A 22,333-nucleotide genomic window follows, 5' to 3' on the forward strand; every position below is an offset into this window, starting at 1 on the left:
AAAGTCCAAGACATATTCAGTAACTTGGAAATGTTCATATATCCATCCCCTGACTTGTATGAAGAAAACTAACAATAAAAGTGATTATTTACAGGTATTATACTAAAGTGTTCCATTACTTATGCAACCCATCATCTTGGCTTTTATATTTTTAATTAATTTATATCAAGTTATAGAGATTTGCTTTCAGTTTGAGTTCAAGGAAGATCATTTTCGATTTTTTTCATTTTGTATGTTTTTGTATTTGAAATGGCTTAAATAAATTAAAATGTGTGAAATACCAAGTGTTCCAATACCTTTGGAGGTCACTGTATACTGAAAGATCATAATTCACTATTAATAATAAATATTACTATTTATAATTATTTATAAAGGACTTTCAAAGGAATCAAAACATGAAACTAAATAATTTCTAATAATAAAAGGATAATTGACAACAATAAAAAGTACACTAGAGCAATGCACAAAAATCCCAAATTAAAAGCTGTTGATACAGAATAAAAGTGTGACTTATATGTGGGTTTTTCCTTATCAAGAGTCATTTTTAACAGGTGTGACTTATACTACATGAATTGTTTTCTTAGTAAGGATGATAGGCTCTTCAGGCATAACTGGACAATGTACATTGTAGTCAGTGGGAAATATACTGAGAAGGATCCTTGTAATCAGTTTCAATGAGACTGTGTTGCGTTTATTCAAATAGTTTTTTTTTTTTTTACAGAGGTGTTTCTGGTGCGGAAAAGGTCAGACCTTATATGCCTCCAAGTTGACCATGGAATAATTCATTTGCTTGACAGAACACAAACTGAACCAACAGACCAAATATCCATCTACATTGTAAAACATTCATCCCACATGTGAACTGCATGTTGCAATATAAATCGTGATTTCTGATTAAAAGTCACCAAAGACTCATGGGTTGCTATAGCACTTCAGATTTGTTCAGGTGACCAAAACTCTGCACTCGTGAGAGATATATGTGTTCAAGGACTTGGAGAGAGGAGTTTTCACAGGTCAGCCATGGCTGGGAAAGTAAGCTGTAATGGACTGGTATCTCATCCGGGGGGGGTACCGTAGCCTCCATTCTGCTTTACAGGGATTGGTATACCTGCATCAGTGGAGCCTCACGGAATATATTGGACTCTTCTGTTGTACACATCCCATGATTAAAAACAAAAACCCAAACCGATTTGGACTAATGCAGTTGCATCAGTCAGATTTTTTTTATGCATCATTCGTCATCGGTAAATATCGAATAATCCCGAATAGTGCCGAACGTGTCCCCGCAGTGAACACAGCTTTTGATTTGATCCCACAATGCACCACGCAGGTGTACACAGGAAAATTCAAACCAGATCAAACAAACATAGCATCAGTCCAGTCGAGTCGATGATCATGGCATCCAGGAAAAAAGTTGTACAAGACAAATTGGGCTCTTTTTTCAACAAGAAACGGTGAGTGGTTTATAAATAGTTTTCAGACAATAGTGTGTTTGAAAGGCATTCTGTGATGACTGAAATTACATTTTTGGTGGTTTTCCAACCATACATGTCAACCTATACGGATTGTCCGTAAATTATACAGATTTTTCCGAGTTTCAGAGTCATACAGACGTACAAACAAAGTCGGATATTCAGGGTTTGGTCTGCAGCGGGTCTGTAGTCAACCGTTTCTGCAGCGCGACTTCACTTTGAAGCGTGAACCATTGAAGCAATGCTTCGATCCACTAGCTCGTTGGTTCTTTGATTCGCTGCTCTTCAGAAACGGCATGTCCGCTTCTTAACCCCTCTCTAAACCATTAAAATACCGTGAGTCAATTTTGTGTGAATTAAAGTCACTAACTGGGACTCTTGTCTTGTTGCAGTCAAGAAACGAAAATCGTCCTCCGTTCCGTTGGCACCGCTCCAAACGCTGCGCCACTCTGCCGAGACAGAGTCCGGTCAGAATTATAACTTCAAAACGAATTGCCGCTTTAAATAAATGACACCTCTTACAAACGTTGTAATACAGACAAAAAACTACAATCGACGAAAACGTTTTTTCCTCCCAAAGTAAAACGTGCTGTATTTCTTTACAAATTACTTCCTGACGTGCAGCACAGCTGCAAGAGCTCAGCTCAGATATATGGAAAGACATTCATGCCAGTAATGTCTGAAAGGAAATGCTTTTGACAAAAACTACAGATTTTGTTTATTCTTATTTATGTCCATCATGTCAGTTTTTGTTATAGTGTTGGTTTTTTTAGGACATCATATTTATACCAAGAAGAAGTGGTCACTATGGTCCATGAAGTATAATAAATATATTAAAAGAAGTGTACCAGTGTATGTTGGACACGAATAAAAGAATGAAGATTATTGAATAACAAGACGCCTATGATTTTTATTTTATCATTGGGCAAAAATGCATCTGTCAGATTTTCACTCTGGATCCAGCCCTGAAACCCACCACCAACAGCAAGCATTGTTGGGAGCAAATCATTCAAAGCTAACAGTAGCTCTGGTGTAAGCACCCATGCTAAACAGGTTCCTGAAGTTTCCACTATGATGTATACCCATACAGATGGAAAAGAGACTGGAGCAGACATCATCACTAGCTGAACCAGTCACTGGAATTTTCTAGAGATTTGCAAAGGTATACATTTTTGAAAAGTATATAAAATAGCCAATCAGAAAACAGATTATTCCATTCACCCAGAAGCCACCACGGCCACCCATAAATGTAGCTTTGACCACATATACATTTTTGTAATTGGCGTCATTGGATCCCTTTGCCCTGAAAATGGGTGTTTAGCCACTTGAATCAAGATGGTAGAGCATCTCAAAGCTAAGCCATTTTTAAAATCTAAGATGGCTACCAAGGAAGTTTCCAGGAAAGTAGAATCACCTAATTTTGATTTGCTATTGCACGCAATTTTCAAAATGTATGGGTTTACTAATCTCTACAAAATTACAACAAAATTACAAAACAAACCTGACTAAAAGTAAATTTCTGAATTTGGTGCAAAAATAGGAAAACATTAAGAAAAATGTCCCTCACTAGTTGTTTGCTAATAACTGATGCAGTTTATGTGATGACAAAAACTTTAGGAAAGTGACCATGTATGGAATGATTTAGGTTAGGGAATAGTAAGTGTAGACCCCCTATTCAACCCAGCAGAGCGTAGACCACAAAAGGGCCCATTGCCCTCCCCAAATGAACCTACTTAATTACAAACATTTTGGTACTCTTAAAAACAGATACCAGGTTTCTTAAGTTTAGCTTCCTAATCTGGTCAGGTTCTAAAATAAAGGAACACAAAAACCTCTGCCTCAGTCTACCCCATGCTGGACACTGGTCCAAAAAGTGGAGTGATGTCTCAAGTTCATATCCACAGGCTGTACATGTACTGACCTGTTGGAGTCTCATTACCATTCTACTGTATGTCTGTTCAAGAGGCTGTGACCTGTGAGAGTCTCAACCACTGTCCTTATTATACTTCTAGGCAGGCCAACTATCTCCCTGGAAAACCTTAGTTTTTGTCCTTCCATGAGCTGTTTTGCCTACCTGCAAAGGCATGCCGCTGTTTGAACATGAGTCGGCATACCCCTCGCAGCTCCATGCTCCATTCTGGTCCACCAAACTATCACACCATAACATAGCATGAGTCTTACTACTGACGTGTAGATCCATCTCATCATATTGGGACTAACTCCCCATCTTTGTCTGACAAAACAACAGCACTGTTGTAAACTGAGAACTTCCTTATGACATGTCTCAGTTATGTGACTCTTACAGTTAAGTCTGTTATCTAAACAGACACCAAGGAACTTACCGACTCTTTATTTCATTATTTCTTATTTATTTGGAACCCCATTAGCTTACTGTTACACCCCCCCAACCCCATTAGAACAAGGTGGTTGCTAGTCTTCCTGGGGTCCAATAAATTAAAATCACAATACAATTACATTCCAACGATAAATAATACATACAATTAAAGTCACAACTACATTTCAATAAATACTCCATACAATTAACAAATTCAAATCATGATCCTTGACATTAAACTCAGTCCAAAATCTATGCTTTTTTTAATTCATTCATGCAATTTTGTTTTAAAATCTTTTTAAAATTATATCTACAATTTATTTGCCTTATACCCCCAGACAAATGGTTCCATGCTTCTGAGGATCTAAATAACACTGTTATCCTCATACATTTAGACTTTGGAAAAGGTACGATTAAATGACCAAGGCTAACCTGCCGAGTGACATGCTGATGACAGTAGCCCCTATACACCAATTTATCTACAAAGAAAGTTGGATACCCTTCAGTGTGCATATGACATAGTATGTTTATATTTAACTTATCCAGTACCTTTAACCACCCTAAGGTGGTGTGCATCTCATTCACACATGTTCTATAGGAACAACCAAGGGCTACCCTGGCAGCTCTATTTTGCGCGAGTTGCAATTTTCTCAGGTGCCCCTGTTTAGCACTAGACCAAATGGCTGAGCAGTATGTGACAAAACCAGGGACTGAACAACTGCCCACATGACCAAAGGTGGACAGTATGGTGCACACCTTCGAACCAAAGCAACGCCTCTGCCCATCCTGGACACAATATGATTAATCTGATCAGACCATAAGAGCTGATTGTCTAATTTAACTCCCAAAATTTCGTCTTGGACTAAATAATCTTAGCTCGATACCGCCCAGTGTTGGTAGAATTAGACAGAATATGGTTCTCTTATTTGTGAAGAGGACCATAACTGTTTTGTGTGGATTTGCAGACAAACTGTTGGACAACACCACCTCACTACTATCCTGAGAGCATTCTGCATGAGTTCTGAAACAGAATCCCTCAACAAAGATAGATAAATTGTCTGCATACCCTTGGGTATACAGTCTGAGATTATTTAACTCAGTGAGAAGGCTGTCCACAAGTAACCAACAAAGAGGAGTGATAATCCCTCTTTGAGGACACCCACACTTCACTGCCATCATCATTGTACTGTCACCAAGTGAAATCATTGTCCTTCTACACTGAAGCATGGTAACAATCCATCTGGTTACAGTGCTGTTCACGTTTGGACTGCAGACCTACTTTGATGAAATCAGCTGATACATTATCAAATGCTCCCTGAACATCAAGAAACCAACCTAATCCGTACTGTACCACAGGCCTTTAATGTGGCAGTAATTAAACCATTACTTAAAAAGCCATCACTTGACCCAGCTATCTTAGCTAATTATAGGCCAATCTCCAACCTTCCTTTTCTCTCAAAGATTCTTGAGAGGGTAGTTGTAAAACAGCTAACTGATCACCTGCAGAGGAATGGTCTATTTGAAGAGTTTCAGTCAGGTTTTAGAATTCATCATAGTACAGAAACAGCATTAGTGAAGGTTACAAATGATCTTCTTATGGCTTCGGACAGTGGACTTATCTCTGTGCTTGTTCTGTTGGACCTCAGTGCTGCTTTTGATACTGTTGACCATAAAATTTTATTACAGAGATTAGAGCATGTCATAGGTATTAAAGGCATTGCGCTGCGGTGGTTTGAATCATATTTGTCTAATAGATTACAGTTTGTTCATGTAAATGGTGTTGTGTGGGCCGCTGAAGAGGAGGTACTGCTGGCCCACCACCACCAGAGGGCGCCCTGCCTGGAGTGCGGGCTCCAGGCACCAGAGGGCGCTGCCGCCGACGAAGGCTGTCAGGATGACAGCTGTCACCCATTACTGGACACAGCTGACTGCACTCAGGACGGAGTATATCAGCAGGACAGCGTCTCCACCTCAGTGCCGAGATATCGCCTTGAGCCTAAGGTAATCTTCTCTGCTGCTTATTTAAGTAAATATTATAAATACGTGTTAAACCTTTCAGGACAGCTGACTACCGAAAGCCGAGTGATCGGATAAGTACTCACCTTCCTGCTTATTGTGACAAGAGGTGGAGGCGGCTTGCCCCTCTCATCTACTGGGTGCGGTCGCATCCCAACCTGTGTGTTTGTGTTCTTTCCCGCCAGCAGTACCGGATCCGACGAGCGAAGGCAGTGGCCACCTGGGAATTCGGGACTTGGCGGTTCCAGTACTTCTGGGTTTCGGTGGCAGAGGAAATCTGGGTGGTTCCGGTTCGACTAGGACGGACGTCTCCTACCTTCGGGCCTGCCCACAGGACACCAGCAGATTTCGGCTTACACCTCCAAATTGTGCATTATTGTATCAGTTGTGCTGATTTCACAACAGTAAAACTTGTTATTCACCTTTCTCCATTGTCCGTTCATTGCGCCCCCTGTTGTGGGTCCGTGTACCTACACTTTCACAACAGGATATCTCGGCCAGCGTCATGGATCCCGAGGGGCGTCAACCGGCTGTTGAACGGCCAATGGAAGAACAGGGCGCAGCGGCGGCTTCGGGAGGGGTAGTCGGTGAGTTGCAGCGGATCCTCACCGCTTTCACCACTCGGATCGATTTCATGACCGAGCAGCACGTTCTCCTAAACCGCAGGGTGGAGGCTCTCGCCGCACAAGTGGAAGCGCGCCCTCCGGGCGCCGCTGCGGCTCTCCCTCCCGAGGACCCTGCGTGTGAGAATGACGTTCCACTGGTCGTTCAACGGTCCCTTCCTCCGTCCCCTGAAGCATACATAAGCCCTCCAGAACCATACGACGGCTGTGTGGAGACGTGCGCGGACTTCCTTATGCAATGTTCGCTCGTCTTCGCTCAGCGTCCCGTGATGTACGCAGCTGATGCTAGCAGGGTAGCTTATGTGATAAATCTGCTTCGCGGGGAGGCACGCGCTTGGGCTACAGCGCTCTGGGAACAGAGCTCACGGCTCCTTCAGTCTTACGACGGGTTTGTACGGGAGCTCAGAACGGTGTTCGATCATCCCAACAGAGGAGAGTCCGCTTCAACCGCATTACTGTCCATACGACAGGGACGTCGGAGCGCAGCTGCCTATGCAGTCGCCTTCCGCATCGCGGCAGCGAGATCCGGCTGGAATAGCACTGCCCTCCGCGCTGCCTTTGTAAATGGATTGTCTCTGGTCCTAAAAGAGCACCTGGTGGCTAAAGACGAACCGCGGGATTTAGATGGGCTCATTGATCTGGTCATACGGCTTGACAACCGGTTAGAAGAACGTCGCCGGGAGCGAGGCGAAGGGCGTGGCCAGGCACGGGTCGTCCCTCTCCCTTCCGGGTCCGGTCGAGTTCCGCCGTCCCCACGCTCCTCTGTTCCGGCGCTCCGTGCGCTTACGGCTCCCCCTGCTGACGAAGCTATGGACACGAGCAGGGCAACATTTAGGGCACCTGAAGCACAAAGGAGGCGGGCCCACGGAGCTTGTTATGTTTGTGGCTCGAGTGAGCATATGGCAAACGACTGCCCCGAGCGGTTAAACTCCAACGCCCGCCCCTAGAGACTGGGCCAGGGGTGGGCCAAAACATTCACGTGGGACACACCCACATTGCTACACGACTCCCAGTCACGATCCTGTATGAGGATTCAACCCTGAAGGCCCCAGCACTGGTGGACACGGGCTCTGAGGGGAATCTGCTTGACAGCAGATGGGCCAGGGAGATAGGGCTCCCTCTGGTGGCTCTTACCTCGCCTGTGCAGGTTCGGGCACTAGACGGCTCCCTACTCCCACCAATCACGCACAAGACACCTCCAGTAACTCTGGTGGTGTCAGGTAACCACCGGGAGGTGATCGAGTTCTTCGTGACTCAGGCCACCTCCCGTGTGGTTTTAGGGTTTCCATGGATGCTGAAGCACAATCCCCGGATTGATTGGCCGTCCGGGGTAGTGGTACAGTGGAGCGAAACCTGCCATCGGGAGTGTCTCGGTTCCTCGGTTCCTCCTGGCTCCCAAGCTAAGGAGGAGGTCCGAGTCCCGCCCAATCTGAAGGCGGTGCCAGCGGATTACCATGACCTCGCTGACGTGTTCAGCAAGGATCTGGCCCTCACGCTACCACCCCACCGCCCGTATGATTGTGCCATTGATTTGGTTCCAGGCAGTGAGTTTCCGTCCAGTAGGCTGTACAACCTCTCACGGCCGGAACGCGAATCCATGGAGACCTACATCCGGGACTCATTAGCTGCCGGGTTGATCCGGAATTCCACCTCACCGATGGGCGCAGGTTTCTTTTTTGTGGGTAAAAAGGATGGCGGGCTTCGTCCATGCATTGATTATAGGGGGTTGAACGAGATCACGGTTCGCAATCGATACCCGTTGCCCTTGTTAGATTCGGTGTCACCCCCCTGCATGGAGCCAAGATGTTCACCAAGCTGGATCTTAGGAATGCGTATCATTTGGTTCGGATTCGGAAGGGAGACGAATGGAAGACGGCATTCAACACCCCCTTAGGTCATTTTGAGTACCTGGTCATGCCGTTCGGTCTCACTAATGCTCCCGCGACCTTCCAAGCGTTGGTAACGATGTCTTGCGGGACTTCCTGCACCGGTTTGTCTTCGTATATCTAGACGATATACTCATCTTTTCCCCGGATCCTGAGACACATGTCCGGCATGTCCGTCAGGTCCTGCAGCGGTTGTTGGAGAACCGCCTGTTTGTGAAGGGCGAGAAGTGTGAGTTCCACCGCACTTCTTTGTCCTTCCTGGGGTTTATCATCTCCTCTAACTCCGTCGCCCCGGATCCGGCCAAGGTTGCGGCGGTGAGAGATTGGCCCCAACCCACTAGCCGTAGGAAGCTGCAACAGTTCCTCGGCTTCGCTAATTTCTACAGGAGGTTCATTAAGGGCTACAGTCAGGTAGTTAGCCCCCTGACAGCCCTGACCTCTCCAAAAGTTCCCTTCACCTGGTCGGACCGGTGCGAGGCCGCGTTCAAGGAGTTGAAACGGCGCTTCTCGTCTGCACCAGTTCTGGTGCAGCCCGATCCTAGCCGCCAGTTAGTGGTTGAAGTGGATGCCTCGGACTCAGGGATAGGAGCGGTGCTCTCCCAGAGCGGGAAGACCGATAAGGTCCTTCACCCGTGTGCCTATTTTTCTCGCAGGTTGACCCCCGCTGAACGGAATTATGACGTCGGCAATCGGGAACTCCTTGCTGTGAAAGAGGCCCTCGAAGAGTGGAGACATCTGTTGGAGGGAACAGCCGTGCCTTTCACAGTTTTCACTGACCATCGGAACCTGGAGTACATCAGGACCGCTAAGCGTCTGAACCCCAGGCAAGCCCGCTGGTCATTGTTCTTTGGCCGTTTTGACTTCCGGATAACCTACCGCCCCGGGACCAAGAACCAGCGATCGGATGCATTGTCCCGGGTGCACGAAGAGGAGGTCAGAACGGAACCGTCGGATCCCCCGGATCCCATCATCCCGGAGTCCGCTATCGTGGCCGCCCTCACCTGGGACGTGGAGAAGACCGTCCGGGAGGCCCTGACCCGTGTCCCGGACCCCGGAAACGGACCAAAGAACAAACTATACGTCCCACCAGAGGCCAGGGCCGCAGTCCTAGACTTCTGTCACGGTTCTAAGCTCTCCTGTCACCCAGGGGTGCGAAGGACCGTGGCAGTCGTCCGGCAACGCTTCTGGTGGGCATCCCTGGAGACCGACGTCCGGGACTACGTCCAGGCTTGTACCACCTGCGCCAGGGGCAAGGCCAATCACCAAAAGACCTCAGGGCAGCTACAGCCACTGCCCGTGCCTCATCGCCCCTGGTCCCACATTGGCCTGGACTTCGTCACGGGTCTCCCGCCGTCCCAGGGAAACACCGTCGTCTTCACGATAGTGGACCGTTTCTCCAAGGCGGCCCACTTCGTGGCCCTCCCGAAGCTCCCTACGGCCCAGGAGACAGCGGACCTCCTGGTCCACCACGTCGTCCGTCTGCATGGCATACCATCAGACATCGTCTCCGATCGCGGTCCCCAGTTCACCTCACATGTCTGGAGGAGCTTCTGCCGGGAACTGGGGGCCTCGGTCAGCCTGTCGTCCGGGTACCACCCCCAGACCAACGGGCAAGCAGAGCGGGCCAACCAAGAATTGGAGCAGACACTACGCTGTGTGACAGCCGCGCACCCGACGGCCTGAGTACCCACCTGGCCTGGATCGAGTACGCCCACAACAGCCAAGTGTCGTCAGCCACCGGCCTCTCCCCGTTTGAGGTGTGCTTGGGGTATCAGCCCCCCTTGTTTCCGGTGGTCGAGGGAGAGGTCGGTGTGCCCTCGGTCCAGGCCCACCTACGGAAGTGCCGTCGGGTGTGGCGTGCTGCCCGCTCTGCTTTGTTGAAGGCCCGGACGAGGGCGAAGACACATGCAGACCGGCGGCGGGCCCCGGCCCCCACGTACCGTCCTGGGCAGGAAGTGTGGTTGTCCACCAAGGACATTCCCCTTCAAGTGGACTCCCCCAAGCTCCAAGAACGATACATCGGTCCCTTCAAGGTCGTCAAAGTCATCAATCCCGCCGCAGTGAGGCTTCAGCTTCCGGCCTCACTGCGGATTCACCCAGTGTTTCACGTCTCCCGGATAAAACCCCATCACACCTCACCCCTCTGCACCCCGGGTCCGGCACCACCTCCTGCCCGGATCATCGACGGGGAACCGGCTTGGACCGTGCGCCGGCTCCTCGATGTCCGTCGAATGGGCCGGGGGTTTCAGTACCTGGTGGACTGGGAGGGGTACGGCCCCGAGGAGCGCTCCTGGGTGAAGAAGGGCTTCATCCTGGACCCGGCCCTCCTGGCCGACTTCTAACCGACGCCATCCGGACAAGCCCGGTCGTGCGCCAGGAGGCGCCCGTTGAGGGGGGGGTCCTGTTGTGTGGGCCGCTGAAGAGGAGGTACTGCTGGCCCACCACCACCAGAGGGCGCCCTGCCTGGAGTGCGGGCTCCAGGCACCAGAGGGCGCTGCCGCCGACGAAGGCTGTCAGGATGACAGCTGTCACCCATTACTGGACACAGCTGACTGCACTCAGGACGGAGTATATCAGCAGGACAGCGTCTCCACCTCAGTGCCGAGATATCGCCTTGAGCCTAAGGTAATCTTCTCTGCTGCTTATTTAAGTAAAATATTATAAATACGTGTTAAACCTTTCAGGACAGCTGACTACCGAAAGCCGAGTGATCGGATAAGTACTCACCTTCCTGCTTATTGTGACAAGAGGTGGAGGCGGCTTGCCCCTCTCATCTACTGGGTGCGGTCGCATCCCAACCTGTGTGTTTGTGTTCTTTCCCGCCAGCAGTACCGGATCCGACGAGCGAAGGCAGTGGCCACCTGGGAATTCGGGACTTGGCGGTTCCAGTACTTCTGGGTTTCGGTGGCAGAGGAAATCTGGGTGGTTCCGGTTCGACTAGGACGGACGTCTCCTACCTTCGGGCCTGCCCACAGGACACCAGCAGATTTCGGCTTACACCTCCAAATTGTGCATTATTGTATCAGTTGTGCTGATTTCACAACAGTAAAACTTGTTATTCACCTTTCTCCATTGTCCGTTCATTGCGCCCCCTGTTGTGGGTCCGTGTACCTACACTTTCACAACAAATGGGGAATCTTCTTCACAGACTAAAGTTAATTATGGAGTTCCACAAGGTTCTGTGCTAGGACCAATTTTATTCACTTTATACATGCTTCCCTTGGGCAGTATTATTAGACGGTATTGCTTAAATTTTCATTGTTACGCAGATGATACCCAGCTTTATCTATCCATGAAGCCAGAGGATACGCACCAATTAGCTAAACTGCAGGATTGTCTTACAGACATAAAGACATGGATGACCTCTAATTTCCTGCTTTTAAACTCAGATAAAACTGAAGTTATTGTACTTGGCCCCACAAATCTTAGAAGCATGGTGTCTAACCAGATCGTTACTCTGGATGGCATTTCCCTGATCTCTAGTAATACTGTGAGAAATCTTGGAGTTATTTTTGATCAGGATATGTCATTCAAAGCGCATATTAAACAAATATGTAGGACTGCCTTTTTGCATTTACGCAATATCTCTAAAATCAGAAAGGTCTTGTCTCAGAGTGATGCTGAAAAACTAATTCATGCATTTATTTCCTCTAGGCTGGACTATTGTAATTCATTATTATCAGGTTGTCCTAAAAGTTCCCTAAAAAGCCTTCAGTTGGTTCAGAATGCTGCAGCTAGAGTACTGACGGGGACTAGCAGGAGAGAGCATATCTCACCCGTGTTGGCCTCCCTTCATTGGCTTCCTGTTAATGCTAGAATAGAATTTAAAATTCTTCTTCTTACTTATAAGGTTTTGAATAATCAGGTCCCATCTTATCTTAGGGACCTCGTAGTACCATATTACCCCATTAGAGCGCTTCGCTCTCAGACTGCGGGCTTACTTGTAGTTCCTAGGGTTTGTAAGAGTAGAATGGGAGGCAGAGCCTTCAGCTTTCAGGCTCCTCTCCTGTGGAACCAGCTCCCAATTCAGATCAGGGAGACAGATACCCTCTCTACTTTTAAGATTAGGCTTAAAACTTTCCTTTTCGCTAAGGCTTATAGTTAGGGCTGGATCGGGTGACCCTGGACCATCCCTTGGTTATGTTGCTTTAGACGTAGACTGTGTTTCATAATTATTGTATGGCCTTGCCTTGCAATGTGGAGCGCCTTGGGGCAACTGTTTGTTGTGATTTGGCGCTATACAAGAAAAAAGTTGATTGAAGTTGATAGTCTGCACAATTTGGGAATATAACCATTAGCCAGACATTCCTGATATGTATTAGTTAAAGTATTGATTAGCACATCCAAGCCCTTCTGTAGAAGTGCAGGGAAAATCCTATCAATACCACTAATTTTGTATGGACCAAACAAGTTGATTGCCCATTCCACTCTAGTTTCATTAACTGTCTTACCTGCTATAGTCCAGTCTTCTACAGTGGGGACACAAGGAGGCTCATCCACTGGATGCGCCTCAGTAGTCCCCGGGAAGTGTACCTGGAGCATATTCTTTAGGACATTCACTTGGGTGTTCAGAATACCCCGTGGTGGACAAAAGAACTGCAGGTGATTGACTGGATCCTTCCCTAAGATTCTGTACAGTTTGGACGAGGCACTTTGTCCTTTCACCTCTCCACAGAAGGTTCTCCAGGAAAGTCTTTGTAACTAATCCTAGTCTTAACATATTGCTCTCCCAGTCTGTCCCCTTGGGTTTCTCTAAGTTACTGGTTCTGTAACTCCTGCCTTCAATGCGAATTGGAGTTGTGGATGGTCTGACACTGACTCATCCTTGGAAACAGACTAGATACTGACTCTATCTATTAGGTCCATAGAACCTACTGTAATATCAATGATGGCTTCTCTTTTAGAAACACACAAAGTTGGTTCATTGCCCTGGTTAAATACAAAGAGATTATTTGCCACCAGAAATTCTAGTAAAGGTCTACGCCTCGGATTTGTATTTGAGCTCCCATCCCAATCCCATGATGAGCATTGGTATCACAACCAAGCAGGACAGGGAGATGTCTCTCTCAATAGTTAACAATACTAACCATTTCCCTTGATGGTGGTGGATCTGGTAAGTCAAATGGGAGGTAAAAGATGCAATGACCATAGCGTTGTCCTCACCACTCCAGTTAGCATCACTTGAACTGCAACTGTATCCAAAGATATCATTTCTGGCAGTGCTGTGAATCTTACTCCTTTTGTAAGTGCTGTTGCCGCTCTGGGCTTCTCACTACATGAATCATACAGGAGAGTACCTCCTGGGTTACCCAGGCCTCTTATGTGATCCCTAATAACCCGGGGTTCCTGGATTAGGGCTATAGCTACGTGCATCCTGCTGAGACAAGCACATAAAACAGCACTAGCCTCCTTACAGTGATGCAAATGAATCTGGATAATATTTATGCCTGTTTCTCCATTTTGGCAAGACCACCATATTGTTATCTTATACAACACTAATGGCTTTGCCGCTAACTTTGAAAATCAGATGGCTCAGCTCAAACTAGGGTCCAATCCTCAAGACATGTTGGCGAGTCCTCATCCACCCTGAGCAAAAGAAATTGCCCACCGTCTGGCGGTTGGGTGTAGAGGACTTAGCAGACCTCCGTGCAAAGGCTTGGATTTTGCCTCTGGGTCTCCACCAAACAATCCCACACTCCTGCAGGGGACCAGGAATGAATACAGAAACTCTCCTGAGTGTTCAAAGGTCTTGAAACCTCTTAGCAAGGAAGGTGTGACCCTCCCACTCATGAACTGTCAAAACAGTTCTCATGAGCCAGTCCAATGAGGACTCGTTACCGCAGGTTACTTGAAAGGTCCCCCGCATGAGTCCAGACTCACTAAACCAGGGTGACTCCTCTTCAGGGGGCACCCCATCTAGCAGGTTTACCAGACCTAATGTGCTCTGCTTCAGCAGTAGTGAGAGGTCTTTGCTGGTCGTCACCAGGATAGATAACAACCTGCAAGTCTCCCCCACCGCCAGAGACACATGAGCTCTTGTTTGTTTCTTTGTGGGCTGATGAGCACTCCCTAGCACAGAGTCAACAGCCCACTTATGCTCAGCGGGCATGATAACTTTACCCGGTGCACCCTGTGAGGTACCAGGAGGTGATGCATGGTTGGCACCCGCCTCCGAAGAGGCATCCCCAGTGCCTTGCCCTTTTTTTTCCTTCGCTTTTTGCATTTTTAATTTTTCTGATGTCCTGAGGAGGCAGCAAAACTGTCCTCCATGGAGAGCCCTTCCACGCCTTCCGACAATGGACGGACATCATCCCCTTCAAAATTACTGTCTGAGTTAGCAACATCTGAAGCCAAAGCCTCAGTCGCAGCACTCCCTTCCAGCTCTGAGTTCCTCACATGCAAGCATGAGATGTTCCCATAGTATTACTGACAGGTCCACCTGGGTTCCATACTGGACATGTCAGGGGCTCAGATATATGACCACCCAGGGCACCTGCTCCCTGCACACTCTGGGCTGGGTCCCTGGTGATTTTACAACCCTTATTTGCCGGGTACTGAGGGCCGGTCTCTGAGTTACTGCCCATAGTTACACTAGTCAATTTGCCACAGACCAAGGGCCTACAACTAACCAGTGCTGACTACATCCAGGTTTGAATTCATAGTTTTCTGTCTCCTAGGTGGGTGGTCAACCAAGACTAACGGGTCCCACCTACCCGGCCATTTTGGTCCACGGCCTCCCAGGAAGCCCCATGCAGGCCAGTCTGCCAGCCGCAATCGTTGACCAACGCCAACAGAGCCTGCCCGCTCAGCCAGCTGACTCCACAGCAACCAAAGGCAGCTCTCCCATCCCTAAGAGGAACAAGAGTTGGCCTTCCACAAGAAGCCCCTAACCAGAACCGGCCAAACAAGCCAATCTGCTGGTGCCGGTTGTTGACGAAGGCCTGCAGGACCCACCCACATAGCCAGTCCCAGCCCAAGGTAGCCAAAGGAAGCTCTCCCAACCCCTAAAGGAAAAGGAGTTTTCCCTACCCAGGGGCCGCGCCTCTACGCTGTTAGGCTTCAGCAGGAGGAAAGATTTGGATTTCATGTGCATCCAAATAATGACATTATGTCCTCAGTTATCATGTCACATACACATAAAAACAAATTTCCTGTCAATTCATACGCATAACAAAAAATAATAATAATAATAAAAACCCTCACACAGAGGTCCATCTCCTAGTGAGCTTAGTGGGTTAAAGTTCCTGACAAATAAGCACTTTTATGACTGAGTGAGCCGACAAAGTCAGGCTTCTGATCAGCAGAGTGAAAGAATTCCATTACAGAGTCTGCAGCACAAAACACTCACACAAACACACACACACACATTTACAGTTGCACAAGCATAAATGCTCCAAAGTACACAAATGCATGCGTGTGTGTGCATCTATGCTGAGGTAAGAATTAGCAGAACTACTGACCATTGAATGCTGAATGAAGAACGAGACAGAGTCACGTACTGCAGCAAAGAGGCTGTAAAGAGAGGGAGCGAGGGGCAGATGGGACGATGCATACTGAGGAAGAACGGGGGTGTGCAATGAAGAGAGTGTCATCATCATCACTGTCTCCTCCCAGTGGGTGCAAACTGTGGTACCTTGATAATGGATTGAGCTCCCTCACATAAACTGAAACTGCAGTGCTGTCAGCCTGCTTCAGCGTGACGCCTGACCTCGTGCATGTGGGTGTTGTCTCATTTACAGGAAGTCAAGGATGAAATGACGACGGTGACCCTCTTTTGTGTCGTATCAAAATTAGGCTGAATAAAGAATCAATGTGTGATTACGATGTTCATTTCTTCACTGATTTGCAATTATTAAACTCTGCAATCTACATTAGAGTAAAGCAGATAATCACTAATGACTCCATTGTGTAAAAGCATGTTTTCATTTTCTTGTTAATAGATATTTCAGGTGATGGGTAGACGAGTGTGTTTGATCTACCATGACATTAGACTGCGTAATCTTTTTAAAAATCTATAGCTTCTTACCACCTTTGTGTCAGGTTAAAGGTTGGCAAGTTTATGGGTTGAAAATCTTGCTCAAGGACAGAAAACGTAACCACTATTAAAATAATGGATTTAATCCACCATCCCTTTATTTTATAGACAACTCGCTCTACTGACTCAATTGTTGTGGCTTTATTACATTAAAATTAATATAAATCTTTTGCACACCATCATCAAACTATGTGATACTACTCTACATTCTAATATTTAGCCTCCAGTATACAAGCAGCGGCAGCCTTGGTGGCCACCAGACCTCAGTTTTTGAAATAAAAGAAACTGACAAGCTGCATACTACGGCAATATTCATACAAAAATCTTTTCCACATTGGTGTGTGCACTTTTGACTGTGTTGAGTTTTACAACATGACTGCTGTTTAAAAAAATAAATCAGAAAATAACCGTTTAATTCTCAGACTTAGTACATTTCTATGCTTTAACACTCTCTCTCTCACAGACCCTGTTCACTGTGTACTTCAGTGGATGATATCATCATTGTTTTTTTTTTGTTTGTTTTTGTGTCTAAATTAAAGGAAAATGACTATGTTGTTATGTACCTTGAAAACATTTTGGGGGGGAGTGTAGAGGGAGAGTATATATACGAATCACCATGTGTGTTTGTCCATCTGTACATAAGTCTTGTAAGCGCAAGTCCTCTCAAACCACGTGGTCCAACATCTTCAAGGCTACACAGTAAAATCACCAGTGTAAAACTAACACTGATAGTGTTAACACTGCCAGTGTACATATGGTCCTAGTCAAAAAAGTCAAATATGCAGTTTACAACTAGAGTAAACAAGCAGAATTTTGACACGAAGCAGGAAGTTTGACCACATTACACCCATTTTGGCATCCCATCACTGGCTTCCTGTCCCAGTGAGATCAGAGTTTAAGGTTCTGCTACTAGTCTATAAAATTGTTCACAGACTGGCACCTCCCTACCTAGCTGACCTAATTAAACCTTACGTACAGGCCTGGGCTTTGTGTAATCAGGGTGTAAAGGTGTAAACTTATATATATATATATATATATATATATATATATATATATATATATATATAAATATTATAGGAGTTAGCTTCTTAAACCTAAATATTAATACAGGAGAAGATTGTAGTATACGTATTCTTTGTTTGTAGACGAGCAGTAAAATTAAATTATAGCTAGCTTATGGTTATTATAGAAACAGAAGCTATGATGTAATATGTATTGGTATCTATCTAAAGTAAACCATGCTAGCTTACTGCTTACTATAGAAAGATACATAATTTATATGCTATCAAATGGAAACCTCAAACTAGGTACTATATGTTGATATCTATTAAAGAACCCATAAAATGAAGAATCATAAAAGATCTGCACAATGTACAATAAAATTGCAAATAAGGAAAATAAGCCAACTATAGTTAGAAGAGTTACAGTTAAATTAGTCGTTAAAAAGCCAACCGTACCTACCTAGCTAACAAGATAAACAAAACCGGTAACTATCATAGCGTAGATGAACCCTACAATAATGGTATTAACAAATACATATAACAACAAAAATGTCATGTCAACTTAACTTTGCTGGGTTGGATCAGCACTATTTATGCAGATCCACCTTGGATTTGCTGTGGCGACCCCGAGCTCAAACAAGAGATTAGCCAAAGGGCCTTACTGTTTTTTTTGTTTGTTTGTTTGTTTGTTTGTTTGTTTATGTTTACAAATCTAGTTGGCCTGACCCGTGGTAATTAAGTAACAGTAACGCAAATTCATCATGTTGATCCAACAAATTTACATTTAGGTCACTCAGCAAAATTGTTTCTTGCTACATTAATGCATTTTACTTGGGTGGAAATACTTTCCAAAATTTTATTATGTCCACTGAGCAAGTTAGATTTTAAGTTCTTGCATGTTATGTTAAAACTACATGATTTGAATGTATTCACCCATAAAACTTGATTCTATATCATACGTAGAAGCTACTTTCATTCATGTAACATAAAAACCAACAACACCCATGGTGGTTTTTTTGAATGTGTGTGCATTTGTGTGCACATTTCTGTGAACAAGCTTGTATGTACATTTTTAAAAAACTGAACAAAACGAAGAATTCATTGTAACCACTAACAGAAAGTAATCACCTCACCACAGACTTGTACCGCAAAGAGGAAAACATCACAGTAACACCACTGGGCGGGTTCATCCACAGCCCACGCTATCCCAACGCTTACCCCGCAACCTGATGTTGTCATGGAAACTGTTGGTAGCACCTGGAGCCCGCATCCACCTGGATTTTGACAAGCACTTCGGCCTGGAGGATGCCGAGAATGGAGTTTGCAGGTAAAACACACTTTTAACAAGCTTTGGGCGTAAAAATAGAGAGGGGGTGAAATAACAGAAGTAACAAAAGAGGATGAGAGCAGAGGACATAAAATTTGTTTATGACAGGAGCGGAGAAGTACAGAAAAGGAGGAAACTTTGATTTACGGGCTGCAGAGGAAGAAAGAAATGAGAAACCAGAGAACAGAGAGCAAAAGTTGAATTATGCTGAGATACTAGAAGTTTGCTTTCTTGGCAAAAAAGTACAAGGTGTTTGTCCTTGAGGGTTGCGGGGAGAGAAAATTGATGTTTTAATCACTGTGGTGGAGATGTCTCTGCAAACACTGCTGTTGAGTACAAGGGGCATCAGCAGGAGGCAAACAGCTGGAAAAGAGAAATCAAAAGGTACAAAGAATTTTTTTCATGATGTGTGCATTTGATGAACTCAAAAACGAGGAGAATGACTTAAAAAAAAACTCAGTGAAAAAAAAACATCTTTCTAAACTGCTTTTTGTCAAGCATTTTGGTGGAATGCCTGAGTGGGTTACAGCATGCAAAAAAATGACAAAAATGTCGAATCAAAAGGTTTAATCTTCAAAAGGCGACTTAATGGAGTGGTTTATTTTCACACAAATTTAACACATATTCATTCCAAAGTATCAATGATTTGTCACATGACAACATGTTGTAAACCTCTCGGCCTCTGTATAGTGATACAGAATCCACAATAGTTTTCGAAGTATTCAAGAATTAATCAGCCCAGTTTCATGCTTTCTTTTGTGATACTGTCATGAAAAACACCACATTTCTCTGATGGTATCACAAACCATAGATTAAATTACATTTCAAGGTGCCATCATGAAATGGCAAGAGATTGGGTTGGAATTAATACCGCATCCTGGAAATAGTGTTTACAATGTTTTATTATCATTATTTCTCAAGAAAATGGCAATATGAATGTTTGAGGAAGGTTTACTTTCTGCAGAACAAAATTCACCAAATTTATTATGACCGCTGTAACAGCCAAAGGCAACAGGTAAAAGGGCCCAAAATGCAAAGAGCAGCAGTAAAATATAACAGGTTTATTGAATGAATACTGAGCACGAGAGGAGACACTGGAGGAAGGGATGACTCTGGAAACTGTTGGTGCACTGTGAGGGTTGCCAAGACCATTTCATTTTGAAATGGATGCCTGCAACACATTTCAAAAAAGCTGGCACAGTCGTATCTTTACCACTGTGTTACATCACTTTTCCTTCTAACAACACTCAATAAGCATTTGGGAACTGAGGACACTAATTATGAGGGTCATGATTAGGAATAAAAGGAGCATCCCCAAAAGTCTCAGCCGTTCACAAGCAAAGATGGGGCGAGGATCACCACTTTGTGTACAACTGCGTGAAAAAAATAGTCCAACAGTTTAAGAACAATGTTTCTCAATGTTCAATTGCAAGGAATTTAGGGATTCCATCATTTACAGTCCATAATATAATCAGACGATTCAGAGAATCTGGAGAACTTTCTACACATAAGCAGCAAGGCTGAAAACCAACATTGAATGCCCATGACCTTCGATCCCTCAGGCGGCACTGCAATAAAAACCGACAACATTGTGTAAAGAATCTTACTGCGTGGGCTCAGGAACACTTCAGAAAACCATTGTCAGTTAACACAGTTTGTCGCTACATCTACAAGTGCAAGTTAAAACTCTACCATGCAAAGCGAAACCATACATCAACAACATCTAGAAATGCCGCTGCCTTCTCTGGGCCCGAGCTCATTTGAAATGGACAGATGCAAAGTGGAAAAGTGTGCTGTCATCTGATGAGTCCACATTTCAAAATGTTCTTGGAAATCATGGACGTCATGTCCTCCGGACAAAAGAGGAAAAACACCATCTTGATTGTTACCAGCGCAAAGTTCAAAAGCCAGCATCTGTGACGGTATGGGGTGTGTCAGTGCCCATGGCAAGGGCAACTTACTCATCTGTGATGGCACTATCAATGCTAAAAGGTACATCCAGGTTTTGGAGCAACACATGCTGCCATCCAAGCTACGTATTTTCAGGAACGTCCCTGCTTATTTCAACAAGACAATGCCAAGCCATAGTCTGCATGTGTTACAACAGCGTGGCTTCATAGTAAAAGAGTGCGGGTACTAGACTGGCCTGCCTGCACTCCAGACCTGTCGCCCATTGAAAATGTGTGGCGCATTATGAAGCGCAAAATACGACAACAGGACAACAGGACCCCGGACTGTTGAACAACTGAAGTCATACGTCAAGCAAGAATGGGAAAGAATTCCACCAACAAAGCTTCAACAATTAGTGTCCTCTGTGTTATGTGCAGACGCGGGTTGAGGAGCGGACCAGCGTCTGACTGAACCCAGCGCTAAATAACCAGAAAGCGGTTCCAAAAACAAAACAGTTTTATTTTTCTCCTGTGCAATAATTGGTGTACAACATAAATGTGCGGTTATCTGGCGAGGTGAAGGACGGCGCGCTCTCCAGCGCCCAAATGGCTCAAAGCTCGGCGCTTCTGGACCCAGACTCACCGCTGAACACCCCCCCAGGTGGATACGACAAAATGACTCTGTGAAGGATGGAAAAGGTGAGGTAAGTCAACAGCTACAACTAATATCCTTCAAAGGCACACACTATCAGCAACACATTCAGGTCTGAATTTAAGCTTTATGTAAATGAGCAGCTTCTCACAACAGGTGGAGGATCATCATTCCGTACGCCACGGCAGTGAGAAGCGAGCTGCACAATTCTCATCAATGTTCAAATATACTGCGTAACAAAATACCAAATTACTGTTAACACTTATTCAGACAATCATCACCTCTGATGTGTGCTGACAGCATGTGTCCCTCACCCGTCCTCCTTCACAGGCACGATGTGTCAAACCCAGGCGCGGTCCTCAGCGTCTCACAAACGACGTCACAAGGTCGAGTTCCCGGCAATTCTGCTCGAATCACTCATGGCTTAAATGCAGAACGCCATCCTCATTATCTGCTTCAGCTGAAGTCTTTAAGTTTGCACGTGAGCATCATCCACAGGTGCTGCAAATCATGCTGATGAGGATGAAGGACCTCTTCTGCCAGCAACCTTCTCCACAGACAAAAACCAGTTTGCATACCACCTGGAGAGCAAAAGAAAAGAAAACAACACCAAAATGTCCAGCCAAACCTCCCAACACACAACAGTACCCCCCCCCCCCCATCAACGGGAAGCCTCCCGGCGACCGAACAGACCAGGCCCGAGAACAGCACCTCCCTCCGGGGTCCACGTCAGGACGCAGATGGCGTAACGCTCCCAAGGTCCACTGCAGACAGCAGGACAGGGCACCCAACATACAAGAAAAAACACAAACCCACCCAAACCCTCCCCAGGGGACCGTCCCATCCAACCCCGGGAAGAAAAGAAAAACACCCAAATCCAACAACCCAACACAGCCCCAATAACACAATACAAACATAAAATCACAAAGAAAAATAACAAACAACCCCCCCAGAACGACTTGCAGAGCCCAACACCCCCCAGAAGACCTTTACCGCCAGTTCCAGGAGAAAACAGCCAAAGCCGGAATCCCACAGAGGTCCCCAGGTACACATGGAGCAACAGCGCCCCCCAGAGGACCGTACCATCAACCCCAGGA

General features: G+C 45.9%; 1 protein-coding gene and 1 long non-coding RNA gene across 3 annotated transcripts in view; one reads left to right on the forward strand and one right to left on the reverse strand.

Moving 5' to 3' along the window:
* pdgfd (platelet derived growth factor d) overlaps positions 1-22,333 on the forward strand; it is a 288,085-nt gene that overhangs the window by 136,808 nt on the left and 128,944 nt on the right. For both annotated transcript variants that reach the window (XM_034167741.1, XM_034167742.1), the window contains exon 2: positions 18,507-18,695. In XM_034167741.1, coding sequence (XP_034023632.1) covers positions 18,507-18,695 — 189 coding nt within the window. The remainder of the gene's footprint in view (positions 1-18,506; positions 18,696-22,333) is intronic.
* LOC117508087 lies at positions 740-20,750 on the reverse strand. The gene is made up of 3 exons (XR_004559979.1): positions 20,617-20,750; positions 14,244-14,248; positions 740-750 (listed from the first exon to the last, which is right to left on the reverse strand). It is a non-coding gene; the product is annotated as an uncharacterized LOC117508087 (long non-coding RNA).

Source organism: Thalassophryne amazonica, chromosome 4 (genome assembly GCF_902500255.1).
Source record: "Thalassophryne amazonica chromosome 4, fThaAma1.1, whole genome shotgun sequence".
NCBI lineage: Eukaryota > Metazoa > Chordata > Actinopteri > Batrachoidiformes > Batrachoididae > Thalassophryne > Thalassophryne amazonica.